We start from the raw sequence: 26,524 nt of genomic DNA, 5'->3' as shown, positions 1-26,524 counted from the left end.
ATTTACCTGTAGGGACACATACTTATACATGTCAGTGGGTTTGTGATCTCATCGATGTGGGCACTCCTCTCAGCTGGTGTATATCACACCCTACCCATTCCCTCCTATGTGAGTCTTGTCCATGGCTTCCACAGATCATCCACAGGAGATCTACCCAGCACGCTAAAGGCTTTCCCCTCAGGTTTTTAAAAAAAAATCTACTTCAGTGATAACATTCAGAATACGAGGCTGTCCGATGGTAATTCCATTTACTGCTCTGTCTGATTCTGGATTTCCATTGAAATTTGCACTTTAATTAACTATTGGAAGTTCAGTCACTGTAAAAGGAGTCTGTGGAACCCAGATGTGTTTTAAGAGAGATGCTCCATTGTTGGCTGCTTGGGATCAGCTCACCCTCCCATGACTAGAACATTCCAGAATTAGGGTCATTTGGGGACCATGAAGCTCTATCGTCTGGAGGCAAAGCACTTGTTGAACTGTCAGTGAGAAGATGTGCCATACGTGTGGTATATGAAGGGCCCCTGAAATTGTGGTTTAGTGCAAGCTAATCTGCCATCAAAAGTCCAATTCATAACAAACATGGCACAGACCCAGACACTTTAACCGTCAGTGCCAGCAGCTTAAAAGCCGTCATTTAGAGCTTCAATTTAATGTAACAAACTCTGGTTTACACCAATTATATGCAAGGCACTGTGCTGGAAGCTATGGAGACAAAGGTGATCTAAGGTGAGGTCTGCCCTAAAGGACCTTACAATCTAACTGGAAATTTGATGGGTTTAATGATGTGAGAAATGCCCAAAAATGAGGCCAAGAGCAAAATATCCATGCTAGGCACGCATGACCACCTGAGCAAAGGCCCCAAGATAAAAAAAGAGGGGTCAGGAAAGAGAGCCATTAAGTAACTCAAGGTCCATCCCTAAATCCACTAAAATCCTGCAGTTTCATGACCATAAGGACAACAATAACTAGGGATTTCCACAAGAACTCTTAGAATCAGAGGATTTTAAGTTAAAGTATTTAAATTACATTACTAAAAGAAAGAAAAGTGAATGAGAGGGGGGAAGGGAAAGCCACTAAAGCAGATGGGTCTTCTAGGAATTTGGCTGTGAAGAAGAGGACAGATACAGGGTAATAGCTTTAGAAGGCATGGGAAGGTCTGCTGAAGGGTTAGTAAGGAAGGAAAAGAGCCGAGAATCTGCATGGGCAGCAGGGAAGGCGCCAATGGAAAGAGAAATTAGTGGGAGAACGGGATGATTAAAAGCCCAAGCTCCTGGAGCAGACAGGAAGGAGTACATAGGGTTCTTGCAGACTGGAAACTCTCAAATTGAGTCAAAAGAGGAAAGACGGGAAGAGGTTGGAGGTGGTGAACTGGGAAGAAGAGGGAGCATAACATTGGTTTTGTAACATTCTAAGCTTATCCTGTGATGTATGTTATCTTAATCTGCATTTATCCCCATCGGTCTATTAGACTCAAGAGGGAAAATGATGTCTCATTTCAATCTCCCCCCAAACCCAGCACAGGTCTCTGCATATTGTGAGTTAATAAATGTGTGTTAAATGAAAAAAAAAAAAAAGATTTTGTAGCTCCATTTTGGTTAAAAGTTTGCTTTAAACTGACTCAAATCTGATCATTTCTAATAGAACTCATAATTATGATCATCAGCTTTTTTAAATTATGTTTTAGTTCCATGACAGAAAGTATAGTCTCCTTAGTAATATGAAGATATTGAAATTCATTTTCATAACCCAGCACTTTTCCCTTTATACTTGATGCAAGGGCAGAGAACTATTTTTCCACCGAGGTAGGGTCCTTCAGCCGTGGAAAAAATCCATAAATAGCCATGATGAGTTAAAAAAAAATCATTCCATTTCATATTTTGGTATTTTTTGAGGGTGAAGACAGTTTGAGAGAGATAGAAATATAAAAACATTTGGCTCATTTAATTTTTAAATGCAAAACAATGAAGCTTTTCAATGGACAGAATGATCACCTACATGATATGTAATATAATGATAGCCAATTAACAGAAAAAGATGGAGGTGGGAGGTAGAAAAAGCCAGAAGGAAGGCAAAGACCTCTATAAAGAGAGGAAAAGCAATACCAAGAACTAAATATTACAGAAACTTTGGTGAAGCAATATCTCCACCTTGTGGCCTTCCAGGTCCTACAGCAAAGGATTCTTTAAAAACTGTGCCGTTCTTCCAACTATAGACAAAAGCATATGATATTCCGGTGGCCCATGGAATTGAGCTGAAGGTCAGATCTGGCCTTCAAACCAGATTTTCTACACTCCTGATACGGAGGGTAAACTGGTCATACTAGTTCATGCATGTTCCCCATGCCAATTCCTAATGCCTGCCCCTCATGTGTATCTGCATTAAAGAAGGATGAGGAGCAAGGACTCACAAAGGATGGGTGTAAATGAAAGCAAAACCAAGTTGGAGGAAAAAATGGCATTCAGCATAGTTTTAGCAGCATTCTCTTGCAGCTGGAAGGAAATTAGGAAGATTAGCAAAACAATCTTAAGGAAATCACTTACAATTTGGCTACCGTGCAGGATGGCCAATTATCGGCTATACTGTGGATGGAAAATTTCTTGGAATATTTGCAAACTGAATCCCAGATAAACTGATCCAAATTCCAGCTTAACTAAAGTTCAGTCTCTCCAACCACGATGACATCTGTCCATCAAGACAACAAGCATTTATTAAGTGCCTACGGCATGCCGAGCCTCATACTAAGCACAGAGGACACAAAGAAAGGCAAAAACCAGTCCCCATCCCTAACGTCATGGAGGAGACAACCTGTAAACAACTCTATACAAACAAGATAGAATCAGGGTAAATGTGGGGGGTGGGGCGGTAAACTCAGAGGGAAGGAAGGCACTAGCATCTGGGGGAACCAAGAAGGGCTTCTTGCAGAAGGTGGGATTTCATCTGAGACATGAAGGAAACCAGGCAAGGTAAGATGAGGAGGGAGCGCATTCCAGGCATGAGAGATAAGCAGTGAAAATGCCTAGAGTGGGAAGATGGATTGTCTTGTGCAAGGAGCATTTAGGAGGCCAACATGGCTGAAATGCAGAGTCTATGGAAGGGAACAGAAGCATAAGAACGCCAGAAGGGAAGGAAGGTGAGGGGTTGTGAAGGGCTCTAAAACCAGGCTCATGCAAAGTAATTTACACTACTGCCATTTCTCTACCTGGATCTTTTCTTATACGCGGGTGGATATCATTTTCTCCTTCACTCAAAACCCCTTAGGTCTCTTCATCAGGGAGAATTTATTTGAGAGGAAAATTCCACCAAGGAGAAAAATCAGTGAGAATCAGAGGGAGAAGGTGCAAGAATTAGGAGGAGTAGGGGGCAGGAAGTAAGGCCTAGAGATGACCAAACTCACCACTAAAGTGACCCTGAGTTGCATTAGGAGAGGCAGAGCACCCAGGACTTGGGAGTTTGTTCCACTGACTTCTGCCTCCAGACCATACCTGGAGTACTGTGCTTGATTCTGGGTCTCACATTTGACAGAGGCTATCCAGAAGGAAGGTAAGCCAGGCTGGTGAGGGCCTCAAGATCATGCCAAATGAGGATCACTTTAAGAAAATAGGGATGTGTAGCCTGGAGAAAAGTAGACTTAGGAGGTACATGATGGCTCTGTCCAAAGGCAGTCCCTTCCATTTTGTTCAAAGCACTAATTGTTTGGAGGTTTATCCTGACATGTAACCTCTACCTACATTTCTCAGTTTTACCCTCTGCAGTCAAGTGGAACAAGTATTGTCCCTTCTTCCACACAAGTACTTAAAGCTAGTTAATATGTCTCCCTCTGGTGCTAACCCAGTGCCTGGCACACAGTAGGCACTTAATAAATGCTTATTGACTGATTGATCCCCATTCTGAGATTCCATGATTCTGAATTACCTCCAAAAAGGTAAAGAGTTTCTCTAGGCACTCCATGACAAATAAATGACCACTTAAATTATCTGTGTATGCCCCCCTTTCTTGACATCATCATTTCTCAAGACTTCTAACAACAATAAAATAAAATATATAATGTTGGTTGCTCGTTACTATAAAATGCCCTTAAAAAGCATCTCACTGTTCTACAGATTCTCATATTTCAGGTGATATCATACTTCACCTTGTGCATAAAGATGTGTGGTGCATTCACACTATAACTGGAAAACTCATGACACAGGTGGTGTCCTTGATGCCAGGCATCAGTGAGTTGTGCTATACTTTCGAATACCATTTGTGAGGAGATGGAGCAAAGACGACAGTTTGGTGTGGAAAGAACCAGTCGATGGATGCAATGTGGTAACCCAAAAAACAAAGGCTATCTCTGGCTTCCTTAGAAAGAGCGTAATGCCCAGATCAGAGGATCTGCCCGTTCTCTCCTTTGCTCAGACCATATCTGGAGTATCATGTTCAGTTCTGGGTACCATATTTTAGGAAGGAAATCAACAGCTGGAGAGCACCCAAAGCAACCATGATGGTGAGGAGAGTAGAAGTTATGCCATGTTCACTGAAGAAATTGGGGAGGGTGGAGGAAATCTTGTCTGAGAAAGAGAAAACTGGTTAGGGACCATGATAGCTGCCTTCAAATATCTGGAGGACTGTAATGTGGCAAAAGGTTTATTTTGTTTGGCTCCAGAAGAAAGAATTAGGATCAATGGATAGAAAATACAAGAAGGCAGATTTAGTTTCAGTGTTAAGGAAGAACTTTCTAATTAATGGAGTTGCCCCAAAAGTAGAACCACCAATCTCAGGAAGTAGTGAGTCACTCATCACTTGAGGTTTTCGATTATAGTTTAGATGACCACTTGTCAGAAATATAGAGGCAATTCATGCATTACACGGGCATTGTATTAGTGGGCCTCCAAGACCACTTCCCTCTCTAAGATATATATTTTCAGACATTGTTAACCTATCCTGGCCTTTGGGACCTATTAATAAGATATTTTCCATTTTGTGCAGTGGGTACTGGGGCCAGAGAAAAATAATTGCTACTATTGATTCTTCGCATCTCCCCCAACACGCAAGCAAATCTAGTTAGAGGAATGTCTCGTGGTTTCTGCTGATGTGTCATTTTAATAATTCCATGCTGAATATTTATGACCCAGGAAATATCTGGCAACTCACTGTTCCTACCATCTAATTAATTATATCCACTTCCCTTTCCTTTCTTCTCAGGTACAAGTGGGAAGTACACCTCAGGACCAAAGAATCGTGGGATACATTTCCTGCACCCACTTGCAAGCTGAAGGAGGTATGGAGTTGCTTATTCCTTAAATCTTGGGTTTGTAATGCAGGCAACACTTTACTGAAGAGAGAGGGAGAAGGAGAGGGAAAGAGAGAGGGAGGGAGAAAGAGAGAGAGAGAAAAGAGAGAGAAAAAGAGGGAGAGGAAGAGAGAGAGAGAGAGAAAGAGAAAGAGAGAGAGAGAGAGAGAGAGAGAGAGAGAGAGGGAGGGAGAGAGAGAGAGAGAGAGAGGGAGAGACAGGAGAGAAGACTACTCCCACCTACTTGCATGAGGGCACAGGGAACAAGAGCAAAATAATTCATGCACTCACACACACAAAAATAGCATTGAAAAATACCCTCCCACCTTGTTGGAAGAAAGACAATTGTACCTTGTCATGTAATCAAGCATTTACATACACCGCCCTCCCTCCTCCCAGCCCCCAGCTAATCAGAACATGGGCAAAGCAGAAGGTGGCATAGTGTCTCAAACTACAAAGAACATGGTAGTGCCTACATTATCAAATAACTCCCTAAAAGCTCTCCACCCCAAAGAACAAGGCAGACACGGAAGCTTTCACTTCCCACGCACGTCTGCCCATTGTTCCAGGAGAGACAGCTGTCACGATTCAGAGGTTACCCGGCAAATGTTGCTCTTCCTTGGAGAAAGCAGAATTTGCTGAGATTCTATGATACAGGCATGGTGGCATATGGTATACAGTCACAGTGACACTTGGGGTACAGCATATGATTCTTCAGTCAAAAGTCTATGGGGCAGAGGGATAGAGCTGAAAGGGTCCACCAGAGATTCATGTTTCCAGTACTAGGGCAGGAACCATGAAACCCATCTTATGCACAAAGCTCTGTCACCACTCTCAGAAAAGACAGCTTCACTTTCTCCTTGGCTTTCCAGAAGCCATGAATTGATCCTTGCTTCAAGAATATTAAGCGGCACTGAACACAGCAGTAACGGAGGAGGAGAGTGACTTTCCTTGGACGGCAAAGTGACGTGTGTCTCTCTTCACCCCATAATTTGCAGAGATGACAGATGACATCTAGTAAACTTCTTGATTCACAGATTAAAGCTGGAAGGGACGTTAGAGGTTATCCAGTCTAAACCCTTCATTTTGCAGATGAAATACAAGAAGAATTTGGTAATTCACTTAAGGTCACATGGTTAGCAAAGGCAGGGCCAGGATTTGAGCCCAGGCTCTCTGATTCCTGCCTCTCATAGGATTTAGCTCTTCCTTCCCAGGCCCAAACGAGAATAGAAGAAGTTTTCATTTCTTCCAGGGCTTCAGACCTCCCACTAATCAATCCCTTCAGAAAATCATAGTATCTTTAAGATGGAACGGACCTCAGGAATCACCCCCTATAGCCTTGCTCCAGATGTGATCTGACCAAGGCTGAGGACAAGAATGCACCCTCATTCTGGACACCCTGTCTCTAGTAAAGTAACCTAAGATCCTGGTAGCTTTTCTGGATACCCTCTTATTGTCTGTTAATAAATCCCCCAGGGCTTCTTCATATGAACTATTTTCTAGTCTCTCCCTCATTCTTTTGGTTGTGTAGTTGACTCTGACTCGAGTAAAAGACTGCACGTTTATAAACATTAAATTTCATCCTATTTATTTTAGCCCACCATTCTAGCCTGTAAAGACCTTCTGGAATACAGATTCTGTCTTCCAACACATTCAAAATCCTTCCTAGCTGCATACACAAAGAAGCTATGATTTCATTAGTCTGGTAAATTCCCAGCATGGTAATTCCTTCCACCAACACAGATAACAAACCATTCATGATTTAATAGATAAATCCTAGGTAGATGCCTGAAAAGCAGAGGGGTTAAGTGATTTGCCCAGGATCACACAGCTACAAAGTATTTGAATCTAGGTCTTCCTGACTCCATCACAGCCCTCAGTGCACTATACCATGGTGTCTCTGGCTTCACGTCATCCACAAATTTGATAACCGTGACAAATCTTCATCTGTCACGGACTAAGGCCCCAAATCTGTCATTGAATAAGGCCCCAAATACGTATGTCTCATCCCCACAGCTCCCTTCCTAAGCCCTGCAGCTACAGGTGGGCTTCCTGAATGAAGGTGGCTGCCAGTGGTGAGGAAGTCCTTGGTGCCACCTGAACAACTCAACAGCAGCATCTGGAGAGAAGATAACTAACAGGGAAATGACAGGGTTTTCTAGAGCCTGGAGAAAAGCCCCTACTGACAGACGCAAGATTGAGAAAGTGTCTAAATCTATCTCAAAGAGTATGACTGGATTTATATATGTCTGAATCTCAGTTACCCCAAATCTCAGTAAAGTCCATATGTATTTCCTTCCCTCCCTCAATTGATATTGTTACAGCTGGAAGATATCTTAAAGATCTTGTAATTCAGGACTCTTAACAATTTGTCACAGACTCCTTTGGCAGCCTGGTGAACCCTGTGGACCAAATGATAAAATTCAGTTATTCATTAGCAATAATAAAGACATGACTTTCCCATCCATGCTTACAAACCCCTTGAAATCTCTTTGGGGTCTTCAGACCCTTGGTTAAGGACACTTGGTTTAATCCAATGCTCTCACTTTACAGATCAGGAAATATGGGCCCAGAGTTAAAAAGTCCAGTTCCTGTGGTGCTTTGCCATTCACAAAGCACTTTTCTCACAACCACCCTACTAAGGAGGACAAGAATTATTATCCCCACTTTACAAAGGTGAGGAAACTGACTCCAGAGATATTAAATGACTTGCCCACGACCACAAAGCAAGCTAATGGTATACTTGTGCACGAAGCTAAGGAGGATGTTGAATATATTGGACGACAGACTCAGCATCCCAAAAGAATCAGGGCTTCCGATTCTAAATCTAGCATTCAGTCCATTGTGCTATGCTGCCTCCCCTTGGCAGTCATAAAACTGTCACCTGCATTCCTCCCTTAAATTTTGCCATTTAAAATTTAAATCTTTAGAGCAGTTTAGATGTGCCCAGATGATAATCAAAAAAATCCAAAACATCAGTTGTGTCTATGTAATGACTACGTAAATAGTTACAAATTTCACAGAACTTCACCCTAAAAAGAAAAATCCCCATTACACAGGAAAACAGCAGAGGACCTAAGATGGAAATCATCCTCTGCTACTTATGACCTGAAAGTAAGGCACTTTCTATGTCTGTTTCCTTTCCTCTAAAGCGAAGGGTATTGGACTGGATGGTCTCCGTAGGCCCTTCCATTCTAAGTCCTTTGACCTAATGAGGATCAGGGACCTCTACAAAGGCCACCATGATGGGTAATAGGTGGGAGGGTCTTGCTCTCTGGAGCTTGGTGAAAAAGTCCCTGCTCAGAGCAAGCCTACTGGAACAACCAGCAGCTGGAGCTGGTCCAAATTCTTGGCCTGGTTTCTGGCTGCCAATTGTAGCATAAATTGTTAGCAAGCTTATGCTCTGTTTAAAAATATTGTTTGCTCTGTTTAAAAATATTTCCACTACTTCAGCTACTACTCTACCCAAAGCCAAATATGTGCTGGGCTTTGTTTGGGGAAATTATATACTTTCAGAGACAACTTTCAGTTTAATATGTAGGTGAGTTAAATAAACTACATTAAGTCCCTGCACTAAGCATAGGGACAAGTGTCAGGTCGACGTGGAGGTGGCTGGGGCTGTTTGGGAAGATGCTGGGTTGTCATTTTTTCTGGTGGATTTAGTTCTACAGATCAGTACTCACTCTGAAGTACTTGTGGCTACTTGGGGACTTGGGCAGTGAAGTCATTAATTTACTGTCAAAAACAAGGTTTTGAGCTGCTTCTAAACCATCACTAGTTTTACAAACACGGACCTCGCCCGTTTGGGGCAAGACACAGGCTCACTTTCAAAATTCACCTGTAGCAATCCTGGGATCTGGTGGGTGGGATGGCAGCACCTAAACCCTCGCAGGAGGCACAGGGAGATTGCCCAGCACTGCTGCCATTGGTCTTGACATCAGAGCTGCCCTCTTCGAGGCAGGATTATTGTCATCTTATAAAGCCATGAGCCATTCACAGAGCACACTTAGATTCATCTTGTCCGAGGCAATGAAGGTCTATTTTTAGACCCACTTTTAACACTTAGAAAGATAACTTCAAGTGTTACCATTGATGCATGAGGCCCAGTAAAGAAAAAGTGCCATGCAGGACAAAATCAGAAATCACCCACAGTATTTCAATGGTATCATTTCCCTTCCATTTTATATTATATTCAGCCCTAGAATTATAGTGATCCTCCTCCCCAACCTGGCTTTTAAGGAGAAATAGGATTGTTAAGACTCACAGAAGTATCACATTTTGGTTTCATTTCATAAACTAGGAAATTCGTCTAGAGGCCAGAACCAAAACCTTCAGTTTATGCAGACTGGGTTCAATCTTGGCAACATCTCACCAATTATTCTTTCCAGCTCAGACCCAAGCCCAAAGTTTCCTAGAAATATCAGAATGTGATTCATGTTTAGGTCCCTACAGAAAAGACAAAAGGGTCTTTAGTTTCCATGGTTAAACTCAGGCTAACAATGCATCAACTAGGAGACAGGCTCTATCTAACCTAACAAAAAAGAACACAAAACATGAAGGTCTCACATTTTATCCCATAACTTGTCAAGACAACCTTCTTTCCCTCTCAGGCAGACTGACTTTTCCTAGGGACCTATGTTGTCCTTTATATTCGTGGTACTTGGAGTAGTCTCCAAAAAGGATGCACTAGGAATCTCTATCTATTCTTCTGACGAACCTCATCTCCCCCAGAGGACTTAGCCCTCCAGACTTACAGAACTACCTGGAGGCTGAGAACCTTACCACTAGGGGAAATACCCAGGCAATTATCAGAGAATCAACCCCTTTCCACTGGACCTTCACAATCCACAGAACTAAAAGAAGCCAAAGTCCATATTTAGGCCTCTCTCTCTCTCTCTCTCTCTCTCTCTCTCTCTCTGTCTCCCTCTCTCTCTCTGTCTCTCTCTCTCTGTTTAGTCCAGAAACTCTTTCTCTGTGCCCTTATCTCCTCTCCTTGGCTCTTTCTTTCATGGGGCCATGATTCCCTGAAGAAGCCTTGCAGATATACAGGGGTCTCTTCCAGGGAACAAAATTTTAGTCCCTGTAGACCCTCTTTTATCTACATCTCTCCCTCTTCTCTGTCTCTCTGTCTCTCTCTTTCTCTGTCTCTCTGATGTTTAGTCTAGAAATACTTCTCTGTGCCCTTATCTCCTCTCCTTGGCTCTTTCTCTCATGGGGCCATGATTCCCTGGAGAAGCTTTGCAGATATGCAGGGGTCTCTTCCAGGGAACAAAATTTGAGTCCATATAGGCCCTCTTTTATCTGCATCTCTCCCTCTTCTCTCTCTCTCTCTCTCTCTCTCTCTCTCTCTCTCTCTCTCTCTCTCCATTTATTTCTTTTATTTCTTTATTTATTTAATCTATAAGCCATACTTTCTTTTTTTCTAACTTGTTTCATTTTTTTCCCTAATCACATATTAAAACAATTTTTTAACATTTGCTTTTTTAAAGTTTTATCTGCATCTCTTAGGTCTAGTATCTCTATTTTTCTAGTTTAACCTTTATAAAAGGTGCATTCCAGGTGCTCCAAAACTAGTCATGTATCACAATTAGGGTAAGGAGAATTCACAGCCCACCAAGAAGACATCATCAATGCCAGACCAAATTATGAAATGTGGTAGGATGGATATTTGTCCTTGTATGGGGAGACATCGTCAATGCCAGAACAAAAGTCTCACCCTTTAACCTGGTTACCGTTGACCAAGTTTCCCCCGGGACACCTTCTACATATGATTGAAGGCTCCGTAGGCTGGGAAATGAAGTACATGGAATGAAGGGAAGGGGAAATCTACTGTCAAGGCCTAACTCAAGACCTTGTCCTCCTTTCTGAACCACTTCTTCATAACCCACCTCTAGCTTTTATTGCTTAATGGACTTAATTGGAACAATCTCTGCCCAGGTTCTGAAATCACCCCTGGGTTCTCTGTTCTTGGTGTGGCAGACCAGAGGGATCTGGGAATGTAGGGTGGGAAAACAGAGCCAGGAGTCAAGCTGTACCTTAGAGCACCTGAATACCTTTGTATTTCTTTCATTCTCTCTCTGGAGAGAGCAGCACCAATTCCCCAGCTACTCATTTTTTAGAAAGCATCTGGTTTTCATTCCAGCTGTTGCAAAATGCCTATATCTCTGCTTCTTCCTATGCCAGCAGAGTTGTTCTGACGGTAATGCTTCACATGCCTTTTCAGGAGCTATGTACACAGGCTCGTCACTTCTAGCCTGGCCTCTAGGCTGCCTGCATTTCAGTTTTGGGGTCCCCTTGACATTCATGGGTTCTGGCTCTGAGTCCCTCACCTCACCAGCTTTATGATGATGCTATAGGGATGGTATAGAAATACTTTTCGGAGGCTCCTCTCTTCACTGGCCAGTGGCCCTTGTCAATTCCAGCCTTTAAGAGGGTAAGAAGGGCTCTACTTTAGACTGCCTAGAAGCCCCTCTCAAAATTAACCAGAGACTTGGTTCTTCAGGAGATGCAACATCACCCAGATGTTGGGGATTACAGCTATATCCAGATTAGTGTGAGTAATAAACCCTGGACCCCATTGAGTGATCAAATTATTTGTATTCATACTGCATATTTCCATTGGGCTGTAACCAATTTATACCAAATTATAACTTTAAATAGTATGAATTTGAATCCATGGGACCACTTCATGGGATTACTCATTTGCACTAATTAGAACCTAGCCATAGCCTTTTCCTAAGTTCCTTTTCTATAGAAGTTAATGGTATGTATCTAAAAAACATGCTGTGTCTACATCAAGAGTCTGTCTACAAGAGTAGGTTGTACAGCAGTAGAAAACAGTAGCCTTCAACTCCAGGCAAAGCATTTCCCCTTCTGAAGTTTATTCTTTCTCTGCATAAAATGAGAGGTTTAGAGAAAATGATCTCTCAGGCCCCTTCCAGCCCCGAATACTGTGAGCGATATAACCTATTTGGTCATGTGAAGTATCTTTATGTTGTCCTAATTTTCAAAAAAAGGAAGTGAGTGGAGTCTGCAAATTATAAGCCAGTGAGCTAGATTTCAATTCCTGACAAAGTTCTAGATCATGTAACTAAAGAAATAGTTAGTGGACATCTAGAAAAGGAAGCAGCAATCGTCAAGATGCAACATGATTTCATCAAGAATAGAGCATGCTGGGGACTCCTATAGAGAGTTTATGTAGATTTTATCAAAATACCTGACAACGCCTCTCATTATTCTTGTGGAAAAGTCCAAAGAACATGAGCCAGACAGTAGACTTGTAGTTGGAATGGTCATTAATAAGGCAATGTCTACTTGGAAGGAGGTCTCTAATGAAGTCCCCCAGGGATCTCTCCTATTTAACATGTTTACCAATAACTTGGATAAAGGCACAGATGGCAAGCTTATCAAATATACTGAAGACACAAAGCTGGGAAGGGTAGTTAACACACTGGGTGATGAATCAGAATCCAAAACTATTTCAACAGGTCAGAATATTGTGCCAGATCAAATATGATGAAATTTAATTCTGATCAATATAAAGTCTTACATTTGGGTTTTTAGAAATCTATTTCATAAGTTGAGCATGTAGGAGCCATGCTTAGGTAATATTTTATCTGGCATTGAAAAAATGGGGGTCAGAGTGAGTCTTACTGGACTACAGTCTCAATATGCTTCAACAGTATGATATGAAACCCAAGAAAGCAAACAGGACCTCAGTCTGTATTGAAAGGCACGGGAATGGGGCAGCCATCCTCCTGGACACTGCCCTGATCGGACTGACCACATCTAAGTGTCACATTTTAAGAAGGACTTTGATAAAATAGAATAGTCAGAAGAGGAGAGACAGCCAGGTTAGTGAAGGCCCTCGAGATCACATCCTATGAGCGTGATTCTAGGATGTTTAATGGGGAGAAGAGCAGACTTAGTGATTGGGGCTTAGGGATCCCCAACCTCTACCTAGGGAGTCAATTCTTCTGGATTTTCCAAATCCTTATGACCACTGAAGATGAGGAGAATGGTTAGGAGGCATTCAAAATTCACCAAGCAGCCCACAGAGGTGAAGGGAGGTAGGGAGGATTAGACCCAGCATTCATTCCTACCCTCTGTGGGAAGTTGGTTAGCTCCAGCTCATCCCAGAAAGTTGGGGGTGTGAGTCCTGGCAGCAGAACTGGGACCAGTTTGTTGCCATCTGATCTACACAGCTTAAAGAGAACCACTATCTCATAGCTGATTGAATGAGAACTCCTGCTATTCTGTTAGATATTTTCTTGTCCTCGGGCAAGGGACAGTGATGAGTCCTGAGCAGACCATAGGGCTAGTCTCTGTTTCTCTCTTTTTCTTTTGGGGAACCGGGTGGACTTCCCCTTGAAGGCAAGCTGGATCCTCTGTTCCTTCACCAGAGACCAAGGACAATTCTTACGAGTTTTTAGAAGGCTACTGTCCTTAAAACAAACAAATTTTTCATGAAATAATACCTCTGAAGGAAATATCCTTGATCTGTAAGTGGGGGTCATCTGTAGGTTGGGGGTGGGGCAGACCTCTGAGCAGCACCAGAGATGGAAACCACAAAGCGGTTCTTAGGGAGCTGGGGCTGGGCTCTGTGCACTCATGGGCAGGTACCAACCGCCTGACTGCGAAACAGGTGACCCATGTTCTCCCTATGGCTTTTTTTCCCATTTAGAAGACAGCACCATTCGATGTGAACAACTGAATCAGCTTCAGGATTGGCTGGCTGATTTCCGAAAATCTACCTCCTCCTCCAGCACAGCCAATCCCGAGGAGCTAGTGGCATTCGACGTGCTTTGCGGAGACTTCAACTTTGACAACTGCTCTGCTGGTGAGAAAGCTTTTTCTCTGTCTTCCTCCTCTAATCCTATGAAACTGAAAGTGGGTCCTGGAAGCCTCATTCTGCCTCTGATACTTACTTCTTATGGGACTTTGGGCACATCATATTATCGCCCTGGGCCTTAGTTTCTCCATCCATAAAATGAAGAGCTTAGACGATATGGTCTCTGAGGTCTCCGCTGGGATGCCGTGACTACCCCTCTTAACCTAGCCCCTGGTGACACATCATCAGTCATCCTCACCCTGAATGGTGCCTCCCTCTAGTCTTAGGGGAAAATGTTCAGGGCTGGGAAGCACCTTGTTAGCAAGACCAGAAAGAACAGATACTCTGGTGTTTCATCCACTACCATTTTCCACCAACATCACCTGTTCTCAAAGCTCCCTAGATCCTGGGACCTCCCCTCATCGAGTGGTCCCAGCTGAGACCCATCACTGCTGCCATGCTGGTCTGGAGGTACCATCTTTCAGCCCAGAGTAGAAATGGGGCCAGGCTAGCTTATAGTATTGTCAGGGAACTGACCAGCACCAAGCTCTGTATGATCCCAGACTAGCCATTAGGACCCAAGCCCTTAAGAAACAAGTGAGGGGCAGGTAGGTGGCGCAGTGAATACCACACAAACCCTGGAGTCCAGAGGACCTGAGTTCAAATCCAGCTTCAGATACTTGATAACTTACTAGCTGTATGACCTTGGGCAAGTCACTTAACTCCAACTGCCACACCTCCCCCTCAAAAAAAAAAAAAGAAACAAGTGACAAACTTAATTTCTTTTTAAAAATTGGGTGTGAAGAGGGGTGGCTGTCCTCACATCACAGAAATAATGTTAATTCCTCCAGCGTGGACATGAGGCACTGTTTTCATAAAGGCTATGGAAAACGAACAGGTCTTTGACTTTCGTTTTACATGGCCAGCTTTATGGTTTGCAAAGCATTTTGTCTACATCCTCTTCTTTGATCCTCACAATAACCCTATGGGGCAGCTACTATGACAATAAACCATTTTACAGATGAGGAAACTGAGGCCAAAAGAGGCTAAGGGACTTGATCAAGGTCACATGGCCAGCAAGGGTTTGAGGTAGGATTTGAATTCAGATCTCCTGACTCAGGACTAGGCACTGTGCCACACAGCTGTCTCTGTGCACACGTGATGAGTGGACAACACAACTTCCGGATCAACAGATCCTTCCCTCTTCTAGACAAATACACCAAGCCGAGGCTAAAATCCCAGAGCACCGGACACCAAGGAGAGGGGATGGGGCAGAGAGGGTGGAGAAAGCCTCAATCCAGGCATTCCTGGACCTTCACAGGAACTCTTGGAGTGCTCACTCCTGAGAAAGCCTAAATGACGGCTTTAAGGACCGGTCCTTCATGAACTCAGGAGCTGACCCAAGGCCAGAGGGGGCACACAGAGCCCACTATCCTTGGGCAGGGGAGAACTAGAGGCCAGTGGGTAAAGGGATCTGCCCTTTCTGAACATTTTTAAAAGAACTTTTACCAAGATATTCTCATGCCTTTCACTCTTTCAGGGCAGGGGTCCTATCTTGTGCCCTTGGTCCCTCCCTCAGTGTCAAACACTGCCTTGCACAGATTAGGTACTTAATAATTAATAATTTAATCATTTTTGTGAGATAACTCCTGTGTGTAGATCCAGAGAGTCCAGAAGCGTCTTGCGCCAGGCACCATTACAGTTACAATTGCTTAAATCTAGTTCATCCAAGACTGAACGGCATCTTCCACAGATGGTATCGGGGCCTCCGTGAGCAGCCTCTGACAGCCTGGACAGTTTCCCCATCCCTCCCTGGGCAAGACCCTCGCCCCTGCGTTCTGGTCTCTGCCTGGAGGGAAGAACTCCTCCTGAGAGGCTTCAGGGTCACTGTCGGGCAGGGCCAAAGCAAGGGGAGATGAAGGTCCTTGGCATTCCTGGACTTCCACTTTGCTTGGGAACAGGCCTGGCTCATTTCTTCTTCTCTGCTCAGATGACAAGCTGGTACAACAACACTCCCTGTTTACACACTACAAGGACCCCTGCCGCCTTGGTCCAGGGGAGGATAAGCCGTGGGCAATCGGTAAGGCATCCCCTTGCGCTTCACAGGGGACCGTGCTGTCTCTGCCACAGGATCAAGGTGGCCCCTGCAGGGCCACGGGGTGTGGCCAGGGGAAGGATAACCAGTCAGATGCCCGTTGGTGTGGGTTCTTACTACGTGGGCCACAACTATTCCTGACTTGGGAGCCAGTGCACGTACAAGCTGCCAAGAACTTTCCAGAACAGACCACAGACTCGGAACAATGAGACATAGATTACAGCCAAAGGGCCCCTCCTTCCCCCACTTCCCTTAGGAAAGAAGCAAACGTGCTAGTCCCATTCCTGACTACAGCAGAGGGGAGAGCAAACGCGTTGGGGGAGAAGGGGAAGGTCTCTTTCACACCTGAGAAGAGAAGGTGGCCATGGCAGCCTCCTCCCAGATTGCCCTTTGTTCCTCTCCCCTCAGAAACAGGGAAGGGGCTGCAGCACGAGTCACCCCCCCCCCCCCCCCCCCCCGTCCCCGGACTGCATTTCCACATTGCAGTTCTAGGAACGGCGTGTACACCTGGGGAGGCAGGGAACAAAGTTCAGCCACTACGTGTGATTATCTAATTCATATTCTTGTGTCCTCTTGGTTCTCAGGTACTTTTTTAAAACAAGATCGCCTCCATGACGAGGAGGTGTGCACCCCAGACAATCTGCAAAAGTAAGCCGCTTCGCCCTGGGGTTTTCCCTTTACCAGATAGAAAATCCAGTCTGGGTCATGACCCCAAGGAGATCTCAATCAGGGAGGCATCAGAGCTGGCTTTGGAGTCCAGTCCTGTCTGTCATTTATTACCTGTGTGACCTTGGGAAAGTCACGTCCCAGTTCTGGGCCTCAGTTTCTCCATCTGTAAAATGGGGGATTAGACAAGGTGGCTTCTGAGGCCCTTTACAGCTCTACATCCATGATCTTATTTCGGGGGTGGGGGGGAGAGTCAATGATAGCTCTTTGGATGGCCACAGCATAGATTCAGAAGAAGAAAGCAAAGTTTCACTAGATTATTATGTCAAAGGCCACAAAGAACCCAAAACAGGCTTGTATAGCGAAAAGGGAAGTGGATTTGGAGCCAAAGAACCAAATCCTGGCTTGGCCACCTACCCTCTCTGGGGCCCTGGGCAAATTACATCTTCATTTGTAAACAGGAGAGGTGAGGATGGGGATGGGAAGAGATCATTTCTATGGCCCCTTCTAGCTCTGTGAGCCTAGGCTCAGACACAACTGAATCTGAACCTCCCAGTGACCTTCTTCAGAGACACAAGCAGCATGTGAGCTTTTCTAAGGCTACACTAAAGTCACAGAGATGAAATGGACAATGTCCCTATTGGGGCCAGCAGTGGGCCAAGGATGGATCCATTACACCAGGACAAACCTTCAGGAGACAACAGCCCATTATATTTAACACTTGAGCAGGAGGCCAAGGAGCTCACACTTGAGTTCAAACACACACACACACATGCGTGTGCACACATGCGCACGCATGCACGCGTGCACACACACACACACACACACACACTGTCCCAGAAAGCACATATCTGAGAGCCTGAGATCATTTAAGATGTTCCTATCTGCTTATTCCCACATTGGTTAATGGTGCCCAAAGCCGGTGGTCAGATCAGCCTTGAGCACACATCGCTGAGTGGATTCCTCTTCACATGGCACTGCCGTTGGTCCTCCATCCTTCTCTGTGCAGTTAATGAGCAGTCCCTTGTGTGAATGACCTGCTGGTATAGCCTGGGAGGGAGGGGCCAGGTCAGAGGTTGAGCTCCTGCTTGGCTAAGAAGCAGGCTCTGGTTCTTCACCTTCATGATCCGTAATTGTCATCATCATTATCCTTTTCCATGCCCAGGCTAATCAAACGTTTTTCACAAAGGGCTTCCCTCATTAAAAAGAACATACAAATGGATTTCTTGGCTAGAATTTGACCTTTTCACTCAACATACTCCAGTGGCACTTGGTTTCCTCACAAAGGGAGCTGAACTGTGCTAGGAACCATTCATTCATTCAATCAACAAGCATTTATTAAGTGCTTACTTTGTGACAGGCTCTGTACTAACCAAGATCCTGAAAATGGGAGGCTGGGAGGAAAGGTGCTCCAGGAACAAGAGTCAAGAGAAGGAGTATTGTGTGCCCACCAGTGTAACTGGACAGGAGAGTGCACGGAAGGGAACAAAATAGAAGTCTGGAAAAGGAGGCAAAGGGGCCAGATGACCAAGAGCTGCAAATGCCAAACAAAGCATCTTTTTGTTGGATCGTCAAAGCAATAGGGAGCCACTGGAGTTTATTGAGTAGAGCGATTATATGGTCAGACCTGTGCTTTAGGAAAATCTCCTTGACAGGTAAAGGGAAGATGAATTAGAGTTGTGTGAGACTAAAGGTAAGGAGCCCAAATAGAAAGTTATTACAGTAATCCAAGTGTGTGGCGATAAGGCTGGCAGCTAGGGTGAGTACAGAAAAGGGGGTGTATACAAGAGATGCGTAGAGAAAGAAATGCCAAGATTTGGCAACTGACTGGGGATGTGGAGCAAGCAAGAAAGGAGTCAAGGCTCCTCTGGGAAACTGGAAGGACTGTGGTGTAAGGAAGTTCAGAAGAAGGAAGGGTTGGGATTGGGTAGAGAGAGAATGAGTTCTGATTTGGATGTGTTGAGTTTGAGATGTCTCAAAATATCCAACAGAGATTTGGTGATGGAAAACTGAAGACCCAGGAGGCTAGGACTGGATATGCAGGTCTGGTAATCACCTGCACTGAGCCCATGACCATTGAGCCCATGATGAGAGAGAGACAGAGACAGAGAGACAGAAAGACAAAGAGACAGAGACAGAGAGGGAGACAAAGAGACAAAGAGAGAGACAGAGACAGCGAGGCGAAGACAGAGACAGAGAGAGAGACAGAGAGACAAAGAATAGGAGGAGGAGAAGAGAGGACAGGGCCGAGGACAGAGCCTTAGGGGACACTCGGAGGTAGTGGATCAAGATTCAGCAAAATAGACTAAAGAAGAAGAGTTGGACAGGTAGGAGGATCAGGAAAGGGCAGAGTCACAAAAACTCAGAAGAAAGAGGATTCAGGAAGAAATGGGATCAACAGTGCCAAATGCATTTGGCAAGCATTTATTAAATACCTGCTGTTTCTACAGCCCTGGGTTCCATGCTGGAAGAAATACGAAGCTGAGAGAAAACATAGTTTGGACTCTTACGGAGCTTCCAGTCTAACAGAAGTATGAGACACACAGACAGATGGAGTTCCCAGTATTTCCCTCCCTAGGGCACACAGAGGTATTAACCATGAGATCAACAGCTGAGGTGATGGCCCTAGCTGCACGGAAGGCCTTGTGCCTGTTGCTGGAGTTCACAATGTGGGCAAATGCAGGGCCCTCGGGGAACCTGAGTGATCTGAGGTGCTTCACTCCCTGTCCAGCTGTAGGTTGTGCATGAAACAAAGGAAAAAAAGCCATCAGCTGAAAGAAAACACTGCTACCTACAGACATTTCCCCTGCAGAAAACAAGCCTAGAGCTCAAACCCCTCCTAATGGAAGGAAAATTTTCAATCATAAGACTTGGCAGAGAGACCAAGACGGCATTTGTATTGGCAAGGACTGTGCTAGATGCAGCCCAGGTATCAATTTTCTTTGGCCTATTAATAAAATTGGACCACCGGGTTACATGATTCAGATAGGTCAATGGGGCTGGCCACGGAGTTTTGTCTCTAATTCAAAAAAACGTTAATAATACTTGGTTACCTTCTTAAGAATTCCACTGAGCCTAGGGCTGCCAGTGCTCTGGACATGCCTTCTTGGGATGCCTAACTCCTTGGTCCTTATCTGGAAACGGAATAATAAAAAAGTCAAGTTTTTACACAGGGCTTTAAGATTCGCAGTTTTCCCCACTGCAACGCTGACTTACACGGTGCCAGAATTATTGTCCCCATTTTACAGACAAAACTGAGCTTGGAGAGGCAGTGATTTGCCCACCTGGACAGAGAGGCTCCATCAGACTAAGTGTGAAACCTTCCTCTCCCCCATGACATAGCGACTTTGCATTAAACTGACTTCCAGTAAAGCAAAGCCAGTGGCTAGTAGCCACCAATTAGATAACAGGGCCAAGCAAATCTAGTGCAAGCTGATAACTTCTAAAGCAAAGAAGATTCCATCACAGGCAGGTTGCATTCTGGAATCTAAATGAGACTTTCACAGAAGATGTACATTTACAAGCCCAACAGTTGAAGCAATTTCTAATTCAAAGTCTAAAATTACATGAACTCAGGGCTGTCTCTTCTTACAGCTCGTTTGAGGCAATTAATTAGATTATAGTCTAAATCCAAAGCACCAACCTATACCAAGAAAATCATCTTTTATGAGGTGATGATTAAAAAATGACTCCTATCCTTTGCTTATCAGTAACTCTCAGATCACCGATGCTGGAATTAATTAGGGAAGGTAAATGGATGATAATGGATTCCATTTCTGAGATTTAATGATGTTCTGAATGTTATTAAGAGTATTTATCTTTAATGCTGATAAATTACTTCTTGTAGAAACCCATGTTCGCTCATTGAACCATTTTCATGCTCTTCTTTCCAATTCAATGGATTCAATTTAACTGACCCTATCCAGAACATCATTTTAAAACTATGCGGCATCTCGTCTTTTACTTCATCCTGGATGCTTCTGAAGAGGTTAAGACTGCAGGAAGGATGCTTTCTAGCTCATTCATCCTCTTGAACCAGTCCCTAGCTTCAAGTTGATAGTTTTTTCTAAGCAGGGGACAGGGAACGAGGTGGCCTGCTTCTCAACCCAAAATGGATTAAAGTCTATACATTCATCCCACTGTCCAACCAGCAAGCCTATTCATATTCAAGTCTATTCATCGAACCAGAGTGTTGAAAAGGAGCTTAAGCATGATACTATGGAAAGAGAACAGGGGCAGGAGCCTTGGTCTCGGGGTCAAATACCAACTCTGTCTCTCGCCATCTACGTGACCTAAGTTTGGGCTTCAGTTCCTCATCTAGAAGATGAAGGGTTTGGATTAAATGGCCCCTCAGGTCCTTCCAACTCTAAATCTACAACCCACTCCCACAACCTCACCTTACAGACAAGAAAATTAACTGCCCTAAGAAATGATTGTCCAAGGTCACCCTGCTAGCTAGCAGAGCTGGGACTAGAATCCAGATCCCCTGACCACTAGTCTTTCCAGTGCATCAGGCTCCTCCTAATACTCTTATGTGAGGGTAATAGCAAAATCCACAGAGGCAAGTTGAGAACTGATTTCATGGAAATCGTTGTAGGCATGGAGTCTTGAGAGCTGGGTTTCCTTAGTGTTAACTCAGTCCCTGTTCAATCCTAATTCACTACATGGCTCCGGAAGATCACCTAACTACTCTGCACCTCAATTTGCCCACGTATCTACGTTACCTAGTCATAGGATTATAAGCTTGGAGCCAGAACGGAACTCTAACTCAACTCCCTCATGTTACAGTTGAGAAAACTGAAGTCCAGAAAGGTGATCTATCCAAGGTCACACAAGTCGTGACACCAATGGGACTGGAATTCAAGTCCTCTGACTCCAAAGCTCAGTGCTCTTTCCTGGACCCCACCACCCCTCTGGACCACTCTGCTGGGAGATTCAGTGAGATAATACATGTGAAAATGAACCTCTGTACTCTTTGAGAAGAAAAAAAGTCTCTCTGCCCCACGGAGACTAGGTTGCCAACAGCTAACATCCCTCTGCTATGGAGCAGAAACCCAGCTCCTAGAAAAGGGGGCCTGCCCCCCCCATCATGGTGCCACAGGCTATGCATTTCAAGCATTCATTCTTCTCCAGCAAGAGGGAAGACAAAAGAAATAGACTGCTACTTCCAGCTCTCATATTGTACTCAAATGGACTCTGGAAAAAGTCATTTTTGAGCCATTAAAAGAATTAAGACTAAAAGTCCACATTTTTAAAAGTTTCATCACAACAGCAGTGGGAGGGCCCAGATTGGCCCGCAAGAGATTAGCCAGCAGATTAACCAGCAAGGGGCCAAGAGTTATTCTTGGCTTAAGGTGACAACCTCCACTTCCCTAAATGAAGCTGAGCCTGTAGGTGCCAGGGTCACGTTACACGGCAGTGCTTAGCTAAGCATCTAGGCTTTTCAATTTAGAGACCCTGGTTTCCTTTCCCATAAATCCTGTTTCCAAAGAGCAAAGTTTATTTGAGTCACAACAGGAGAGACTTGAGTTTTTGAATGTTTAATCAACTGAGCATAGTCAAGATTATTTCCCTTTTTACAACCTAATGGCAGCTCCACTGGCAGCAACCATAGATGGACATGCCTGAATCTTGTGTTGGGGTTTGGGGAGGGAGTTGAGGAGGGGTGGTCAGAGTCATCCCTCAAAAACATCCCACACCTGAAATGGTGAACCTTGAGACTCACAACTTGTCCATTTGTACGGACTAGGGCCTTGGAAAGTGAAGAAGGGAGGAAGGAATATATTGACTATCCCACCAGCAAGAGTCATCCCTCCAACCAGAAGATCTTGGTGAAGGGTAATGGTCGGAGAATTGACTACATGCTCTACTCAGAGGAGGGGCTCTACCTGGAGTGGAAAGTGGTGAGTGTTCCAGCAAAAAATGTGTGCGGGGCACCTGGGAGGACTCCCTGGGCAATAGGCTAGTCCACTCTGCTTTGGCAGGCAGCCCTGCAGCCCTATCCCCAGGCTCAGGTGTGACATCAATGGAGCTGAGCACAAAAGACACCAGCTTGCTAGGCTGGATAGAGGCAGAAACTTTGAGTTAGGGTGAACTATCTCAGCTGAGACAGCATGGTATAAGTTAAAGAGCTCTGTATTTGGAATCAGAGGACCTGTCCAATGCCAGCTCTGCTACTAAGAAAAGACCTACGGGAACCTGGGCAAGTTGTATCTCTGGACCCATTACCTCATGGGTAAAAGGTTGGGCCAGATCTGGGGTTCTCATCTTGTTTGTGTCATGAGCCCCTTTGGTAGCCTCACGAAGCCTATGGACCCCTCAGAATCCTATTGGTAAATACATAGGATTACAAAGGGAACCAATTAGATCAAAATACAATATCAAAATATTTTTTTAAACAAGTTCCCAGAGCCCAGGTTAAGGACTTTTTAAATGATGTCTGATGCCTCTTCCAGCTCCAAATAATATGGCCTCAGTTGTACAAGTGGGTGAAACGAGAGCACCTGCCTCACAGGGCTGTGAGGATCAAATGAGCCGATCTATGTACAGCACTTTACAAACCGAATCATCACCACGCTAGCGTCAGCTAGGATGGTGACAATCATCCTACAACCTACAGGGCCCAACCTAAGGCGGGAGTTGGGGAGTCAGTGGGGGGGAGGGGGAAGGGTGAGCTCAGCAGGAGGAGCCTCCGATAGGAAAGCACAACCTTTTCAAAGGACCATGGCAGCAGCCACCTGGTCTCTCCTCCACTGTGGTGCCAAAGTCTTTGTTTGACCACCTCTTTCCCTCCACATTCACCTTATTATCAGGATGTTCTTTGCTGTGCTTAACTGCAATCCCTCCTGCTGAACTTTATCCTCACTCCTTCTTGTCCTTTACACCGTTATTTTCCTGTAGGAGGTGGAGGAATTCAGTTTTATTACCCAGTTAGCAAGTCTGACTGACCACCTACCTGTGGCCATGCGCTTGATGGTCAACACTGGCGAGGAAGAGGTGTAGCTGCGCCAGCCCCACGGTCAGTCAGGACCCAGGCCAGCCTAAGAAGACCTGGTCTATGTTCTTGGGATACAAAGGACTTTTTTCCAGTGCCACGTGAGCCAGATGAAAACACCTGGCCTCTGGTCGCCTCTCCCAGCACCTCCAAAAGTGGACCAGGTCCCTTCCCCATTGCTCCCTGGAGCTGGGAAGAGGGGACAAGGATGGTAGGAGGTGAGGGACCAAAAGGGATCCACGAGGGCTGAGACCACTGTCTGAAGCTACTCAAGGCAGCAGGGTCAGCCTGAATTTCTACGTGTTCACTGTGGACCAAGGAATGCCAGTGGCCAGGCGGGTGGGGAGGGGAAGGGAGAGCCGAGCCCTAATTCCTTTTAATCAGTGCCATTCTTACAAAACATGGTTTTATATGAATTATACAGCACAACTTAGTTTGTAATCTGTGGGGTAGTGCTATTAATGGGTTTTGCATCATTTCTTTGTATAGCTCTTATAAAGCTGAAGGCTTGGTTTTGGATTTTCTTTTTTTTTAGCCTGCCAATGTTGTCATAGCATGCCTGTGCCCTAGCATGCGCTCTAACTGCATGCTACACACTTGAGATGAAACAGCCATTATGATAGCCATAGGGTAAAAATAGGGGAAAAAAAAAAAAAAGAATTCGAAACGCAATCAGGAAACAGCCCAGGAAGCCCATTACGGAGTGCTGGACAGCCATTTTTTTTTTTTTTTACCAGCACAGTGGGGCTTTTCCAAACCAACAATAATGCTCTGTCTCCAGCGGCAGGGAAAATGCTGTGTTCCTTTCCGAAGGCCTACATTTGAGGGGAATTATGCTCTAGGAAGGAAAAAAATCAACTTTGAGGTTCCCAGGAAGGGAAGGCCCATAGAGAGCAGGTTAGTGTCAGTCCCCACCTGACTCTAAAGACTCCCAATGCTCCTAAAAGAGGCTTGTCAGGGTTGAAAACTAGAAAAGGGACGTTTCTGGGAAACGGATGAGGAAAAGGGAAAACGCGATAGAACCTGCGGTTTTATTGGAGGGATAGGAAATCTCACCATACAAGTGGGAAGGAGCCATCTGCATTTTAAAAATATTGGTTTGTAGCATTGTTCTTTTCCTGTCTCTAAACCCACAGTTCTGTTTCTATTGCATGACCTTTCTTAGCTTCAAACCTGAGTGACTTTGACCAGATGACAAAGTTAGGCCTTCAGGGTTCTTCTCCATCATGTGGCATCATTTTGTGATTTGGGGAAGAAAAAAAAAATTCCCTTTGTGCCTCAGTTTACCCACTGGTCCAGTGGACTACTGGTCCCTACCTCACTGGCCCAGCTGAGCCCCAAGGGAGTTGGCTGTATTGTTGCTGACAGAAGACTGGCTGTCCATGGTCAGCTTCTGAGTGGTGGGTGTCTCCAGGATGAAGTCTGCCTTGGCCTATCTGTTTCTCTCTCTTCATCCAGTAGCCACCCCCAGATCTCCTGGGATCTCATTCCCAGTTGCTCAGCACATCTACCTTTTCTTTTTGGCCCATGGCTGAGGGCCCCTGGACACCAAGCCATAGCAGGGGGGAAGGCAGGGGAGATGGAGGTACAACTAAGGATCCTTTGAGGGCTGGGTCTTTGCATTCCCACTGGGCTCTCCCAAGGAAGGATTCTTAGTCAACCAACCACGAAAACTGAGGAGGGGGACGTCAAGAAAGAAAAGAAAATGACCAAATCAACCCCCTCCATTTGGTGAGACTTATCATTAACACCCTCCTGCCACAAGATCTCTGCACAGTCCACACAAATGGAGAGAAATGGCATCTTGTGTTCCCAGACAAACAGCCCCTGTGGCACCCTCCTGTATCACTCGCTTTTCCTCAATTGTGCTTTCTTTGGGTCCCCCCTTTGACTGGTCCTGGGCCACTCTGATCCCAGGTATCATTGCTGCAGGGGAAAAGTTAAATTCCCTCCACTCTCACCACCACGGGTTCCCGTTTGATCCCGGATCTGAAAATCACCTGTCCCGGAGCCTGATGCCCAGCCAGACCTCCTCCAACACACTCTGCCAATTCCCTGTAGGAACATCCTGTCTTAAGCACCTTCAGCTTTAATTCTCTTCATAGCCTCTTTAAATAGAAGCAATCAGGCATTTTCCTCTCCCTCTAGCCCATGGAATTTTTTTAACTTCATGCTAAACTACTACTTGGATTTTGACCTGGGTTTTTTGGTGATCTCGGGTTTTAAACAGAATGATGTTACTGTAAACACAACCATACAACACCCTGAGCTCTTACTCACACCAGTCTTATACCCCAGCATAGCCCACAGTAAGAACAGGGTGACAACAGCACCAGAACCCCACGGTACCAATTCTCCTTGTCTTAGTACACTGACCCTGTGCCTTCTGATGCCTTCATCTGCATGAGAGACTGAGCGATGCTGATGGGCAGGAGAGAGGACAGGGAGAAATGACTCCCCCTCATCCCAACCCAGCCAATTATCAGTCCTCAGCCAAATAATGCAGCCAAGAGGCAACACTGGCTATGGACAGGTGACCCATGTGTGACCCATCCAAAGGCCTTAGCCCTTCACAGCCATGAGACACTGCTACTGTTTGGGGGAACAAATACCCCTCCCAAGTCAGGTAAGCCCAGGGCAGCTCTATGGATGCTGCTACTATAGGCC

At 45.0% G+C, this 26,524-nt stretch overlaps 1 protein-coding gene across 1 annotated transcript in view; it reads left to right on the top strand.

The window, feature by feature from the left end:
* SMPD3 (sphingomyelin phosphodiesterase 3) overlaps positions 1–23,865 on the top strand; it is a 32,657-nt gene extending 8,792 nt beyond the window's left edge. The window contains exons 2-7 of the mRNA XM_036751728.1: positions 5,185–5,260; positions 13,956–14,111; positions 16,093–16,182; positions 16,782–16,845; positions 22,613–22,766; positions 23,764–23,865. Coding sequence (XP_036607623.1) covers positions 5,185–5,260; positions 13,956–14,111; positions 16,093–16,182; positions 16,782–16,845; positions 22,613–22,766; positions 23,764–23,865 — 642 coding nt within the window. The remainder of the gene's footprint in view (positions 1–5,184; positions 5,261–13,955; positions 14,112–16,092; positions 16,183–16,781; positions 16,846–22,612; positions 22,767–23,763) is intronic.
* Positions 23,866–26,524: the final 2,659 nt, after the last annotated feature.

This window comes from Trichosurus vulpecula, chromosome 3, assembly GCF_011100635.1.
Source record: "Trichosurus vulpecula isolate mTriVul1 chromosome 3, mTriVul1.pri, whole genome shotgun sequence".
NCBI lineage: Eukaryota > Metazoa > Chordata > Mammalia > Diprotodontia > Phalangeridae > Trichosurus > Trichosurus vulpecula.
The sequence above is the reverse complement of the archived record's forward strand: the minus strand, read 5'-3'. Positions and strand labels throughout refer to the sequence as shown.